This window comes from Culex quinquefasciatus, chromosome 2 (assembly GCF_015732765.1).
Source record: "Culex quinquefasciatus strain JHB chromosome 2, VPISU_Cqui_1.0_pri_paternal, whole genome shotgun sequence".
Classification (NCBI taxonomy): Eukaryota; Metazoa; Arthropoda; class Insecta; order Diptera; family Culicidae; genus Culex; species Culex quinquefasciatus.
The window spans coordinates 166,081,937-166,094,960 of record NC_051862.1 but is presented as its reverse complement, the minus strand read 5'-3'; the positions used below and the strand labels follow the sequence as shown (position 1 = coordinate 166,094,960).

At 34.4% G+C, this 13,024-nt stretch overlaps 1 protein-coding gene across 5 annotated transcripts in view; it reads left to right on the top strand.

Annotated features, from left to right (window-relative positions):
- The window catches only part of LOC6051146 (calcium/calmodulin-dependent 3',5'-cyclic nucleotide phosphodiesterase 1A), a 660,139-nt gene that overhangs the window by 103,985 nt on the left and 543,130 nt on the right, over positions 1 to 13,024 (top strand). For 2 of the 5 annotated variants that reach the window (XM_038257820.1, XM_038257816.1), the window contains exons 2-4: positions 2,868 to 3,239; positions 3,410 to 3,465; positions 12,588 to 12,636. In XM_038257820.1, coding sequence (XP_038113748.1) covers positions 3,146 to 3,239; positions 3,410 to 3,465; positions 12,588 to 12,636 — 199 coding nt within the window. In that variant the 5' untranslated portion in view covers positions 2,868 to 3,145. Of the gene's footprint in view, positions 1 to 2,867; positions 3,240 to 3,409; positions 3,466 to 12,587; positions 12,637 to 13,024 lie in introns of those variants that run through there. The other 3 variants (XM_038257822.1, XM_038257821.1, XM_038257817.1) reach the window with 2 other exon arrangements.

The window sequence follows — 13,024 nt, the reverse complement described above, 5'->3', positions numbered from 1 at the left end:
GACTGAGTTTTAGGGCTTAGTATTTGGGTAATTCCCCACCAACTCACACAGCAGTTGTCCCGACCCGTCTTCGATTTGCGTGAAACTTCGTTCTAAGGGGTAACGTTGTTACACTCCAACTTTTTCAAAACTTTTTTTTCGTAAAATCGCGATAACTCGTGATGTTTATAAGCAAACCCCTTATGTCTATATATCAAATTTTTTGTAATTGTCTGCTCTACAACTTTGTACAACATTGTTACACTCTAGAAAATAATCCTGCAAAGTTAGAAAAACACGAAATTTTAAAATGAAAAATTTTGTTCTGAATGAAAAAATGACCCTTCTGGGTCAATGTAGATTCGAAAAGCACATTAAATTTCCCATAAAATGACATGTTCCAAAATTTTTTACAGTCGAGTAACGGAAAATGGGAGAATTTTTAAAAAGTTTTTAGTGTTTTTTTCGATGAAAAATACGTTTTTTCGGAATTCTGAGTACGCCAACAAATCGGGCGTCTAATTTTACATAAAAGTCTCTTTGACACCAAATTTCTATTTCATCACCGTTTCAGGCTGCAAATTATTGAAAATTACCTCTTTTTTCGCATGTTCAAAAATTGAACGGGTCGTACCGCCCCTCCGCCACGAGATATCAAAAAACGGACCTCGGATTCGTGATCAGGGACAAATGTCAGGGCAACTTTTCCCGATTTCGTGTGAGTTGGTATAGAATTACCCATTTAGAAAAAAATCTGGTCAAAAATGGTCAAAATCTTCACGTTATATTGAATGTTAGACCTTTTTTAAATTGTTAGTCTTGATCTGGATTGCCAAAACAAAATTGCAAAAATCTTGCCAAGGACCGTGGAAAAATCTGGAAAAATCAGGAAATGCAAGTTCTGCACTTAGAAATGGGGATTGGATGAGAGCATATGAATTAATTCAAAAGTTTATAAAATCTGATGACTAAGCGATTTTCGTACTCAAAATGTATAGGTTTACTTTTTAATTAGAATGAATATAGTATTTTTTCGAATTTTAACTAAACTCGTTCATTTGAGTTTAAAATATTTTTGAAATTGGCAGAAAATCTTAAATCTGTCGAAATCTGTCAGAATCTGGCACCGATAATGATATATCTTTATTATGGAAACCTCGTGGAAAATCATGAAAAATCTGTTATTCTCAGATTTTTCTGGCAACCTCTTGAGTCTTGATTCCAAATCTCTCAAAAAAAAAAAAACGAAAAGATCTGAGAATCTTACAAATTTTTAATTTTTTCGCATTGCAAATAGAACTATTAGTTTCGGAGATTTCGGTACAGTGAAACCTCTTTTTTCGAATTCGTCGATTTCTCTGGAACGGCGCAACATTTTTGCTATCTTTTAAAAACAATGTGTAGATTTTGTTGAGAGCTACAAAACGCTTTCTGAAGCTTACAAAAATATTGTATTGAATTTTACGAAATAAAAAGCGTAACGCCACCGCGTATAAAGAGGATTTTCTATTTCATAAAATCAAAAGCTGTAATGATGATTAATTTCAATAAAAAAAAATCTTTTACTTTCACCTACTTGCTGTTTTTTAGAAACCAGAAGTCTAATCCCTAATAACTCGCAGGAAATTTAATTGGAAATTTTCTCAACTATTTGAAATATTTTTTTAAGGAATGAACAATCAAGGACACTATTTTTAAACACCTAAAAACTGATTCTTTTTCTGTTTAAATTAAACTTTAAGTGGCTATGTATTGAAAACGATGCACTTTATCAAAAAATTGATAAGTACTGTTTCGTTGCAAATATGATTGCATTAAAAACTAAAGTAAAAACAAAATCGAGTAAAATTTCTATTTTTACCAAAATAAAAAAAAACAATTTTTTAACAAATCATAATTTGGCGGAACATTTTTGTCCATACTTTTATAAACTTTTATTTGTCTTCTGAAAAAAAAATAAAAAAAATTAAAATAGGAATTTTGAGAAATATTTTTTTGTGAAAAAAAGATGTTGAAAAATAGCTCAATTTTTACCGTGCACCATTTTTTCTGAATAATCTTCATCAGAACTTTGCCCAATACACCAAACCTAACAGATTTTTTATTTCAAAAGATACTGATTTAGAATATTTACCTACCATTTTGTATGGACAAGTGCCAAAATTGTATGGAGCCATGTGACGCTCTTAAGAGCTTGGGAAACATAATCGATGGCAATTTTTTGCATCGACCAAATTTAAAAAAAGTCTGGAGCAACATTTGAAAGGGGCGGTACGACATTGCTCTTACGGCCTTTCATTACACGCGTTTAAATGGGACGAAAGGCCGCAAGAGCAATGTCGTACCGCCCCTTTCAAATGTTGCTCCAGAAGTAAACCGTTGTTATTGCCCTATCTTGCTGCACGTTGATTTTGAGCTTAATTGAGTTAAAAACTCCCATTTTTAAAACTCAGTTTAAAACCCTATTTATTTAACAAAAACAGAAAAAAAAGTTGGCAGCAAAATCTTTCCAAATCCATAATCTCAGGTAAGAAAATGGATGGTCTTGAAGGGTGTCAAAAAGCATGACCCAATCTCACCCCCCAGACCCAATGTAACTTCAATAAATATTTTGCAAAAACTGCCCAAACATTTTCCCAAAGCAGTCAGAATTTGTCCAATCTGTTTCTTCTAATCTCCGACGCAGAAAAGGGGTTCCAATCTGCCGGAAGCCAAAATTCCTTTCATCAAACAAAACAAAACACAATCCCATCATTCTCCGCCTAGAAGAGGCAACTGCCAGCGTGCAGCGAAAACAACTCACGTGTGAATCCACTCATCCCGATTCCCAGAATACCACGTGTGTAACATGTTGCCTCTTTGTTCTCCTCTTTCCACTCTCATTCCAGGCCTAATCCCCCATCAAGTCCAAGCAGAGCTTAGCGGCAGGCGACAAAAGCATAATTTTAGCCCACCGATTTGACAGCAGGATAAAGCCTAAAGTGAAACAAAAAAGTTTCATCCCCTCGCAACAATAGAGTCACTCAACTGGTGGCAGGAAATTGCATGAAAAAAGCGCGCCAACCGTAAAAAGGCTTTGGGAAGAACAAAAATCGATAGTGCTTAAACTTTTTTTGTACTTACAGTAAGTGAAATAACAAAACAAAAAACCCAACATCGAAGCAGCATGGGAACCGTGGTGTGTCTTCCGGCTGGACCGGAACTCGTGTCCCAGTGCAACCGATGTGCAACGTGTCTGCCGAAACCGTTCGGGAAGCGAGGTGAGTAAAACTTTGAAAGTGAGAGCGAATGAGAGAGTGAGCTTTTTTCCCGCCGAAAGCTCCGCTCGAATGAACACGTTGGTTCATGAAGAACGCGAGAGAGCGAAAGAGAGCAGAGAGAAGGAGCTTTTCTCTCACTTTTGGTTGATGCTTCGACTACTGTCTTCCAGGTGTCTCTGCGCTAAGCTCGGCCGTGCCATCTAGCGACAGTGTGTACAAGCTGGCCGTAAGTTTTGAATCTGTTGGGTGTGTGTGCGTCTGTGTGTGTATCTATAATTGTACGTGTGCGTGTTGGTGTCAATGTCGGTGTGTCCTTTTTAATTTGGTGCTCAATTGGAGCATATAATTCTAATGAGTGTTGTGTTGTACATATTGTAGCTTTCCGCACTGTGTGTTGTAAAGTGTGTGCTTTTGGAGTCTTTCATCTTTTCGTTTAATTTTTAAGCAATCTTCACTTCTAAATCTGTCTTCAATTTACTTAAGTGAAACATCACACTTATAAGTACTTATTTAATGACTTACTAATCTGCATCACCTAGAAACATCAATCTAAACCCGTACACATATTTGATCGAAAATCCTATTGATCCTTACAATGTCTATTTTACTGGTAAACATTATCTGATTTAATGTCATATTTTGTATTTTTTATGCTAAGCTTTTAATTTTTTCAAGAAAAAGTACATTCTCTTTCCATCTTGATTAAATAAACATTCAAGTGGCCCTTCTTAGCATAACCAGAAAAAAACAGTGCTGAAAAGTTAATAACAGCACTCCTTCAAGAGCTGAAAAATTCATATTTTTAAAAATGTATCGGTTTTGACTGTTTTTTTTTTTTGAGTTGACTAAACACTTTCCAGTTTTGCTGTGAAAATACCGATTTTTTCTTATGCTAAAATGTTCTGAATTTTTAATTCGAGTTTTAAACGCCGCGAAATTTACGTTCATATTTTCATTGCCATAGAGTTTTTTCACGGTGGGTAAGAAGGGGATTATTATGCAACTTGCATGCACCTCGGAAATTCTTTCTGGAGGTTGTTGGGGGGACTATTCTGAGTCAGAAAAATCAACTCCCAAAATATTCTGTCGGTGAAAACTGATTTTATCTCGATTTGAAGTTAAAAAACCTAATATATCACCTAAAACCTCAAAAATACGTCTAAAATCACGGTCTAACTCTGGACAAAGATGCACATTTTTATCAAGATATCAATTCTTAGTTCCCAAAATATATTCCTGACATAGTACACCTCAAATCGATCCATTACTTGAGTCCCAGCGTCATCAGGAGGTGTAAAATAGTGATATTTCTAAAACAATATTTTCAATTTGCTCTGGTAAATAAACTGTCATGTCTGAATTCAAAAATTAATGTTGTAGCATTGTTGCAAACAAAATGAAGAACAATTTTGCAGAAAAAAGAATGAAATTTTATCCATTTTCAGTTATGTTATGTCTATTTTAGTGGGAAAATTGCTGCCAATTTTCAAAATTCTCGATATTTAACTCATTTCTGTTATTAACAGCTACTGCGATCATACTCAGTAGGATGTAACAGAAATTACATTTTGGCGGACATTCTGGGGCTTGTTACGGAGGGCATACTGAACTGAAATCCCAAATATGAGCTTGATTGAACTCTACAGGAGCATGCTTTTTGCACTTGAATTTTTAATAAGATTCAACCCGTAAATTTCTTGTTTTATCAAAAATGTAGATTTTTTAGTCATTCTGGTCACTGAAGCGTTTATTTTCAACATCATTGGCGTGTAGGACAGATCCTTGCGCATGTTTTGGTATATATAACATTGAAGTTTTGAGCAAAAAGAAATTTCGCAACGCCTATCTTTTCTGCTGGAACGTTTTTTTTTAGAAAAATTTCAAAACTCTGAACACCTGTACGGAGCTTCAGAGTCTAACTCTTATTTAACATAAATACTGTATTGGTCGGGACCGTGGTGTAGGGGTAAGCGTGATTGCTTCTCACCCTGTCGGCCTGGGTTCGATCCCAGAAAGTCCCGGTGGCGTCGCTATTTTTAGACCACGTTTTCCACTTTTTCTCATCGAAATCGACTACTTTATCGACTTCATTTTGCTGGGCGAGATAGGACGCCGTCTATTTTTAGACGATGACTCAGCACTTTTCCACTCTTGCGCTTAAAAAACCAGATGGCAGCACGATGTAACGCCACGTCCCTATGTTGGCCCCGGACTATCCTAAAAAGGTTAGGTCGTTAGCTCAGTCCAGGTGTAGGAGTCGTCTCCCTGGGTCCTGTCCTGGTGGAGTCGCTGATAGGCAGTTGGACTCACAATCCAAAGGTCGTCAGTTCGAATCCTGGGGTGGATGGAAACTAAGGTGTAAAAAGAGGTTTGCAATTGCCTCAACAATCAAGCCTTCGGACACCGAGTTTCGAGTAGGAATCTCGCAATCGAGAACGTCAAGGCAATGCTGTAGAGCGAATAATTTTTGACTGTATTGGTTTAAAAATGCACATATTTTTAAAAATCCAAATATTGGTTTCAAACCATAACTGGAAGGTTTTAAAATGTGTATCACTGTGTTCTCAAATACTTTTGAAAAATTAATGTTTTATGATAATTGAGTGCGGATTTTGAAATGTTTTAGTTTTATTTCACTTTTTGTCACTAAAACCTAATTTGCAAAAAAATACTATTTTAAAATTTTTCATTTTCTAATAGCCTTTCAGAAATTTTCAGAATGGGCAAAAAATCTTTGATCGAGTTATGAATGTTTGAATCAGTACTGATTTAAAAAAAAAAATGAAATAGGGAAAAAGCATCTAATAAAATCGTGCCTCTAATGTTGCCATATCAGCACTTTGACATTCATTTACAGCTTATTAAAAGCGCTTTCAACTGAAATCAAATAATAAATAGCTCAATAGGAAGTGAGCAAGCAAGTTTCTATAAACAGTTAAATTAGTGCCTATTTTTGCCCACCTCTGAAAAAAATATTTTTGAAAAACTGAGAAAATTCTTTATATTTTGCTGTTTTGAACATTGTTGATACGACCCTTAGTTGCTGAGATATTGCCATGCAAAGGTTTAAAAATAGGAATATTGATGTTTTCTAAGTCTCACTCAAACAACCCACTATTTCTAATGTCAGCAACTAATGGTCCGATTTACAATATTAAAATATGAAACATTCGTGAAATTTTCCGATCTTTTCGAAAACAATATTTTCAAAATTTTTAAATCAAAACTAACATTTCAAAAGGGTTAAACATTCAATATTACGCCTTTTTGAAATGTAAGTCTTGATTTTAAAATTATGTTTGCATGGCAATATCTCAGCAACTAAGGGTCGTATCAACAAAATTAAAAAAAAAAAACAAATTATGGAAAATTTTCTCAGTTCTTCAAAAATATTTTTTTCAAAAGTGGGCAAACATGGGCACTAATTTTGAAAAATGAATAACTGCGATTATTTAAATAAAAAGTTACCTAAAAATGGCTGGAAAACGGTGCACTTTATCAAAATTTCACTAAAATACGTTTTGATTGCAAATTCGATTTTACATCGAAAAAAAAAAGTTGAAAAAGTTTTGCGACCAAGATTTCGATTTTTTGAAAAAAAAATCTGTATTGTTTCAAAAAATCATAACTCGGCTAAAGATTTTTTGCCCACTCTGGAAATTTCTGAAAATTTGGCATTTGATGTCTTCTAAAATATATCAAAAAATAAAAATAGTGTTTTTTTGCAAATCAAATTTTAGTGACAAAAAGTGAAATTAAAAATCACAATTTTTTTTACTGTGTATCATTTTTTTTTTCAGTGTAGTCCATATCCATACCCACTGAGGATTTTGGCTCGAGCCTCGACTCGATTCAAGCTCGATCTCGAGCCAAAATTCTCAGTGGGTACCTACAACTTTGCCGAAGACACCAAATCGATCAAAAAATTCTTTCAAAAGATACAGATTTTTGAATTTTCACTTATCATTTTTGTATGGACAGCTGCCAAATTTGTATGGAAAATAATATGAACGAACTAATGATGCAAAATGGCTTCTTTGAGCAAAGACCGATTTCGTAGAGAATTGCTCATTAGCTAAACATTTTCATCCAGTAAAAATCTTTATTTTTTGCCTTCCTCACCTTCCCGAGCATGGGTAAATAACAAGGGAAATGCGTAATAATACCTTTCTCTGGTATCAATACCAAATTATGGTATTCCTGGACCCTTTAAAATTTGTCTTAAGGATTATGCAAGAGCAAAATGTGGTATCATACCAATTTAAGGTATTGTTTTGATATTGCAAAATTGCAGAATTTGTCAATGATCGAACACCACATTTTGGTATTCTTTTGGTATTACAGTATTTTATCAAATTCCTCTGCAACTATGGGAAAATTTTGACCAATTTTGACAAAATAATTAACTTTGCGCTAAAATGATGTCTCAAAGCGAATGCTTTCATTCAAAACCGGAAATTTCAAACTTGATTTTAAACATTTTTGATATACCCCCTATAGAAATGACTTGAAATTGTGGAAAATTTTCTAAGTCAGGATGGCACATTTTGGTATTATTTTGGTATTTAAGTGTTTTATCAAATTCCTCTGCAACTATGGGAAATTTGTTAAAAAATTTTTACGAGTTAATTAATTTTGCGCTAAAATGACTTGAAACCCAAAAATGTTAAAGATGATTTTAAAAATTAGTGTGATTATATTTTTTCAAAAACTTTGAAATATCTCTAAGTCGGGATAACCAAATACTTTGAAAAACACAGATTAATGAATTTTGGTGAATTTCAATTCAGTTTCATTTTAATAATACTTATTTTTCAATCTTGTTATTTTTCAGAAGCTTCAAGAACTTCAAGCACAGGCCGTTCATCAATGACAAATGCATTCGGTGTGGTGAAGAATATCACTAATAACAACATGGAATCATCAGGTGAGTAGATTTGGCTGTTGCATATGAATAATTTCCGTTTTTTCACTAACTGCAACAGCTGCACTAAAAATGGTATGAAAATACTAAATTTTGGTATTACTTGTTCAAATACCAGCGACCATAATGTGCTCTTGGTTGCCCAGTAATGGATGGTAAAATACCATGAAATCATACCAAAATCATGTATGTGAAAGACCACAGAAATACCAAAATATGATTTTCCAAGGGCGCGGGAATACCTAAAAATAAAACCATGGCAATACCAAGTTTTGGTATTCAAGCAATGTTCAAAAATCCAGAAGACCTCAACTTGGTATTGAAATGGTTTTATTTTGAGGTATTATTTTACCCTTGGAATAACATGGTTTGGTATTGTTGTGCCCTTCCACATACAAGATTTTGGTATGATTTCATGGTATTTTACCATCTATTACTGGGCAACCAAGGGCACATTTTGGTCGCTGTTATTTGCCCAAGTAATACCAAAATTTGGTATTCCCGTGTTATTTACCCCTGCTCGGGTTACTGAGGAAAGGCTATAAAATCACTCGAAAAATGAACTTCTTAATTCGACCTCGTAGACCCACCTTCACGTATACCTATCGACTCAGAATCATGTTCTGAGCAAATGTCTGCGTGGATGTGTGTAGGTGGGTGGACAAAAAAATTGTCACTCGATTATCTCCGGACTGGATGAACGGATTTTGACCGTATTAGTCTCATTCGATCCGTCTTGGGGTCCCATAGGTCTCTATATAAAATCAGCAAGTTTAGTTAAGTACTTCAAAAGTTATGCTAAAAAAACAATTTTGGCGTATGTCCGGAAGATTGTAAAAAGGGTGGTTTTTGCAAGAAACCCTATCATGTTATACATTTTCATTTTTTTACATTAAAAAGACCTTTCCAATGAGCCCAAAACATTGAAGATCTGACAACCTTATCAAAAGTTATTAGCACTTAACTGTTATTTATACACTTTTTGGAGGCCGGATCTCAAATATTTCAGTAAAAATTATGTCCGGGTCCATCATGCGACCCATCGTTAGTTAGATAATCAAAAGACCTTTCAAATGAGCCTAAAACATCAAGGATCTGACAACCCTATCAAAAGTTAATGGGACCTAAGTGTTATTTATATACTTTCTGAAGGCCGGATCTGAGATATTGTGATAAAAATATTGTCTGAATCTTCCATGTGAACTTTCATTGGATAGGTTTTTTTATCAGACCTTGCCGATGAGCCAGAAAAATTGAAGGTCTGCGAACCCTATCAAAAGAAATCAGTAATAAAATTGATTTGTTAAACATGTTAAGGGAATGTTGCTATTTTTACTGAATGTATTGACTTTATGAATGTGAGGAAGGCACCAACCACCTAAAGGTGGATTAAGTATCGTTTTTTTTTTAAATAAGTTGGATCACTCATATATTAAAAGTATACTTTTCATCTTACTACAACAGGTCAATGCAAAATTTCCTTGAAAATCAGACGACAAAAAAAACTTTAAATCTTCTTAAAACATATTATTTTAAAAATATAATATATTTTTTGTGCATTTTTTAAATAAGGTCATTTAAAGCTTATCACAGATTTTTAATGTTGGGAGCATATATCAGATAAAGTTGTATAGTTATAAAAAATATGTTCATTAATTAAAAAATACTGTGAGCTGTACAAAGCTTTTTATGATACTGTTTGCATAAAAACTGAATAGTTATTTAGCTATTTAGCGTTGTTAAACAATTTGTATGAAAAAAAAAACATTTCAAATGATTTTATTCCAGGTTAAGGAATTTTTAGACGCATTATTTATTTTTTTCTGATTTTTGCAATTTAAAAATAATTTAAAAAGGAAAAGCACTCGTGCTAGGTATATAAATAAAAATATTATTCACAAAGCTGAGCAAAACATTCTAAACCCATCTCTATAAGACTTTGTCGATCAGACTGCTGGTTGCTTAGATGCAACCTTTTGAAGCATGAATTTTGTGAAAATGAGTTTCTCTAAGTGTGCCTTTATTTTTTAACTCGCTTTGACATTTTCTGCTCTATTGTATTAAAACTAATTTAGAAATTTTAAATTCAAAATAAATATTTTGAAAAGACTTAAATATGTTATTATAGGCATTTTCAAATGTTTGGCTTGAATTTTAACTTCGAAATAATTTGTGTACAAGGTAATTTCCGTGTAGCTATATTTTCTTTAAAAAAAAACCAGTCATAACTTACAACATTGTCCAAATCGTTCAGAAAATCTCAATTCAAGATTAAGATTTTCGAATTGTATATGTCCTCATATGGAAAAACCAGTGATGCAAAATGACTTCTTTTGACATAAGAAATGCATAGATAGAATTTTGTCCAAATAAGAAAAAAAAGAATCAAACATCTTAAAACAAAATTTATCGCATGTCTTAAGTGTCTGAAATCGAATGTTAGTGAAAACTATTTTTGAGACATTGTTATTTAGTCCTCGGTTTGGAATATAACTTCTTTCATTTCTAAAAAAAACTAAAAATTTTACGTCGTGTTATTTATATCAAAGCCGTTGCAAAAAATCAAACACACTTATTAAAAAAAAAACTTCAAACTTTTGATGAAAGAATCTTATAAACTAGAAACAACCCGAAATGCAAATTCTGCGCTGAAAATTAGATTGAGCTTATTTGGGATTGGTAAAAAATATTATGATTTTATTTTGATATTCTGATGCAAAAAGTATGTTTTTTCGCAGAAAAAAAATCGTCAATATTTAGATTTTAATGGTTGCAAATGAAAGGGGAGTGTTAATTTAATTTTTTTCATTCATTGGCTTAAAATTTTAATTTTTATATTTTTGTTTGCCCCTTCCCTCGACTTGGCCGGATTTGAGGGACATAAACTTCAAAAAATATTTGAAAAGGTTCAAGTATTTTTGAAAAATCACGACGATTTAGATTAACTCCACTTGTTTAGGGTCCATTTTATAAAAACCTTAAACATTGCTTTCTTCATAAATTTACTACACAGAAATGAATAGCCTCATAAAATCCCATTAATACAATCAGACAAGGTAGAACCTTCGAACATAGCCATCTTAAAATTGCATGTGAACATGTGTTCGGAAAAACAAAAAAAAAAAAAGCGCTTGAAAAATCCCTAATTCCACGTGGATTGTTTTCGTGTCATTCGCCCACCCACACCGGGGAAGGAAGGAAATCCACTTGAAACAAAAACAACAAAGCCACCAGTGGGTACTAAACACTGTTACGGAGGGTGGGTATTGGTGGGTGGACACTGCTGGGACCAGGGGGATTAGGACTCAGATGTCACTTGGGCATCAAACTTTAAGCCGCAATCTTGTTTTTTCGTTTTTCTTGACCGTTGCCGGTGCTGCGAATGCGCCGTAAATTATTGTCATCTCGTTTTTTGCTTTTTTTTTGTTGGACTGACATTCAGTTTAGGGTAATTGACGATTGTTTTGTTATATTTAAAATTGTTTCAAATTATTTTGAGTAGTTATCATGTAAATTTCTGACTCAACAGTGCTTTTATTCAATAATAGGGTCATCCACCCCCGAATTCGAAGTGAAAAACGGAAAATCTCAGCTGGTGCCAAATACCATCACTCTCGCCGAGTGTTGCAAACCGTCAACCTTGGCTCGGTGTGACACACCGGACAAAATGGGGAAAACGGCTGAATTGGACATTTTGTGCCAACAAAGGCAGAAAACTGCCTAGGACGTGCTGTTACAAGAAATTCAATTCCGTCTATTATCCCTGTCCAGCCGGTTGGAAAACGGAAGATTGAAACAAACGAGGTCGCCTGCCCCCGGAATGAGATACAAACATCTATTTGTGTTACTGCAGAGAAAGAGTGAACGAGAGTTTCTGTCCTTTTCAGTCCGGAAGATGTCACTTTGGGAGCTTTTCTGTCCGACTTTTTTTTTCTCTGAAAATTGATTGTGATGTTTTCTTCCACCTATCCTGCTGAGAAGCTCCGGGAAATTTGTCAATTTAAATTTGCACTTTCTCTTTCGGTGTTGTGTGTGTGTGTTTTGCGGTTTTGTCCCCTCTTCTTTCAGTGTTTTTTTGCCTTCTCCTCTAGTTAGCATCTGTCGATTGTCTTTTTTTTGCTGTATGTTTTTAAATATCTGTTGGAGTGAAAACTGTCACTTTCTTTTGTGAACCTTTCGTCACACCGTAAAAGTAAGAACAAGATTGTCCGTCAGGACTGAACGCAAACGCAAAATTTTGCGCCTGTCATCATAGCCTGCCAGTCATCGACCATTGAACAAAGCAACCCCAGCAGATTGTTCGAATGACAGTTGATAGAAAAATTGAACTGGCACAGCGTTCTGCGTTCACCACTGCGTCGAACGGACAATCTTGCTCTTAGCTTAACAATCTTAAATCTTACCGGTTTTTTGTGTGTTTCCAGGAAATTCGACAGAGCAGTGATGGAACGGTGACGCATCGGATCGTGGAAGGTAAGACATGGATAATGGCATTTCATTGGATTTTGACATTAAATAATTAATACATTGAAGAATGCCATGATAACAGTTCTGTACAATAACTGGAAGATAAGAATCCAGCCCAAAACAGGCATTTTTCAGGTACTTTTTTGTTAAACCCTCTTCGATTTCAATAAAACATAGGGGTAATTCTCCGCCAACTCACACAGCAGTTGCCCCGACCCCTCTTCGATTTGCGTGAAACTTTGTCCTATGGGGTAACTTTTGTCCCTGATCATGAATCCGAGGTCCGTTTTTTGATATCTCGTGACGGAGGGGCGGTACGACCCCTTTATTTTTGAACATGCGAAAAAAGAGGTGTTTTTCAATAATTTGCAGCCTGAAACGGTAATGAGATAGA